The following is a 2903-nucleotide window of genomic DNA, read 5'->3' on the forward strand; positions in this document are numbered from 1 at the left end:
TCTTGCTAACTTTTGTCCATTCCACTAATACTAATTTAATTATTGTTATATTACCACTAATTTGTATCACTTTTTCTTTTGTTTCAAAAAATTGTCACTTTTATCTTTTCTTTGTTTATATTGGTTTTGCATGTGTTTTCGGTTATTTCTACCAATTGCGTGTTTTTTTTTATTTTTTTTTATTTTTGCTATTAACACGTAAATTTTTGTATTCTACTAATTGCATGCTTTTTGTAACTTTTTCTCATGAATTTTTTGGTTAATTTTATTAACTGCATGTTTTTTGTAACTTTATATTATTTTCTGTTTTTTTATTAACATTGTTTTTGCATGCGTTTCTTGTCTAGTTTTATTAACATGCATGTTTTTTGTAAACTTACTCACACCATTTATTATTAAGGCGCACACTTTTTTCTTTTGTATTTATTGCATGCTTTTATTTTTCACTCGTTTTTTATTAACATTGTTTGCATGCATTTTTCTGTTAATTCTATTAACTGCATGCTTTTTGTAATTTATTCATATTATGAATTCTTTTTTTTTTTTTTTAAATCTCTAAATTTAAGATTGTTTTTCAATGAAGATTTATGAATTGTAATCTCGGTGAATAATTATGAAGTCCATGACGTCACTGATCTTAGATTCAGTAAACAGAATTTTTCTGATGCTCGGATATATCGACCATTTCAAAGGTTTGTTAACTTTCAACTTTCAATGTTTAATTTCCTCAAAAAACTGCTTCCCTCTTATAGCATGGCGTTTCAAAATTATTTGTAAAGAAAAAATAATATTTTAGGTTGCTGCTAGCCTGTCAAAAAAAAAAATTATATTCACAGAAGGTATGATAAATAAAATCATATATGCTTTAAAAAAAATAATAAATGAAACAAGCATGCTTAAAACTCATTTGCTCTACAGGACTAATAGTAACGAAACGTAAAAAGTAATCATCAATTATTTACAATTATATGTAATTGGATTCTAAAAATTATTAGTTTCAATTTACATTGTTCATTTTGAAAGCTAAAAAACTAATTGAGTAAGGCATAGATATGAGAATAAAAATTTATGGACTTGAGAATATGAAAGTGGAAACATCAATGAATGTAACACATTCTCGCGACAGTGGTAGAAACAAAGGAACGATTTGATCAATAAAGAACAGAGATAAACGCTGTACAGTGATGGTAAAAGGTCAATCATACATGCAAACACTTATCCGTTAGTAACTGACGTCGCCTTCCTTTATTATTTGTTATTTGCTATTATTATTAGTATTATTATTAATTGTTATTAATAATTATTGTTACTACTATTTATTATTATTGTTGTTTTCATTATTATTATTAATTATTATTACTACTGTTATTACTATTAGTAGTAGTGTTATTAAATTACTATAGTGTCTTATTGTTATTATATTTCCAATTTATTTATTACAATTTATTCTTCACCTAATTTCAAAGTGAACTTTTCTCATAAACAATAATCAAATATAGTTTATAAATTGCAGTGCTTCCTTACGATTAAGCAAGCATATCAGTATTCAATGCCATATGCTATTCAAACCAGAAAGCATTTCAGTGAGATGCTGCTATAACTTATGTCTTCGGGACAACGGTATGCTTAATTTCTATGCATTTTTTCTCTTAAATCTCATTTTAAATTATTTCATTTTTTGTTGTTTTAGCAATTTTCGAATAATATTTCTAGTTATTATTAAAAAATCAGATAGTCATTACATGTCAAATAATAAATTAATTTTTTTTAAAAAATTGATCCCAAAAATTGACCTCAATTAAGTGATTTTTACGTAAGAAAATAATTACGTAAGAAAATATTAATCCATGCATTCAAAATGATTTGAATTAGTGGAGCTAACATCATTCTTAATGGCTCAAACTATAAATTTAACGAAAATGTAAATTTTAAAATACTAATGAAGTTACAAAAATAAAATTAACCAACGTCATAAAAGTATTTTGAATTTACTGGCAATACGCCATCTTCATGGTCATGATTTTCTTTCATGTTAGTATCATCTCTTTGTTTATCACGGCAGAAAATTGTGAAAAGAATTTTTTGAAATATTAATAAATAATAAAATCAAAAGTAATTGATCCCATCTAATCATTTTTAATTCATTTTAAATGCAAAAAATGAATTTTAAGTATAAATATGTACGTTGAAAATGATTAATTCATTTAGTGAATATTGTTTTGAGTTACAGCGAATTTAATGATAATAGAAATTTTAAAATTAAAATTGCAAAAGTAGGTCCGATCAACATTATGAAATCATTTGAATTATTTGTTTAACATTACAATTTTATTAAACCACCTTCATAATCTACCTTCATGCTGGTGACATCTTTTTATTTGTTATGATATAGGCTAGAATATTCGAACGAATTCTACCAAATGTTCAGAACGTATCTTTTTTTTTTTCTAGAAACACTTCCAAACGTATAAAACCTATTCGTTTTAATTTAAATTTAAGGCTATTTAGGTGTAAAATATAAAATAATAACTATTATCCTGATAAAATTGAAGTAGTTATTCCTTAACATCTATCTTAAATTCAATAAGCAAAAATTTTCAGATGCTTTTTGATGCTGAAATGGTGTGGAACAATTCGAAGACATTTTCAGATGTGATCAGATTTTAGGTTTTTCAACATTTTCTTATTATTTCCATTTTATGGCTGACTTTCTTCGTTATTCATATCGCTCCAAGAATTTGCCATAAATATTTGTGATGAAAATTAATTTTTCAGTCTACTTTCAGTCTATTAGCACACTGGAATTGATGGTTGAAGTGGTCTTAAAAACTTAGAAAATTGCTGAATAATTTTGCTCATTATGGTGAAATGTTGAACACATTGGGAAGATGTGTAGCTTAACT

At 25.2% G+C, this 2903-nt stretch overlaps 1 protein-coding gene across 1 annotated transcript; it reads left to right on the plus strand.

Annotated features, from left to right (window-relative positions):
* Positions 1-664: 664 nt before the first annotated feature.
* Bm17703 (Uncharacterized protein) lies at positions 665-1151 on the plus strand (the record flags this gene model as incomplete). The annotated part of the gene is made up of 2 exons (XM_043081196.1): positions 665-692; positions 1051-1151. The coding sequence occupies 2 exons, from the start codon at positions 665-667 to the stop codon at positions 1149-1151; spliced, it is 129 nt and encodes a 42-aa protein (XP_042937130.1).
* Positions 1152-2903: the final 1752 nt, after the last annotated feature.

Source organism: Brugia malayi (assembly GCF_000002995.4).
Source record: "Brugia malayi strain FR3 genome assembly, contig: Bm_v4_Chr4_scaffold_001, whole genome shotgun sequence".
Taxonomy (NCBI): Eukaryota; Metazoa; Nematoda; class Chromadorea; order Rhabditida; family Onchocercidae; genus Brugia; species Brugia malayi.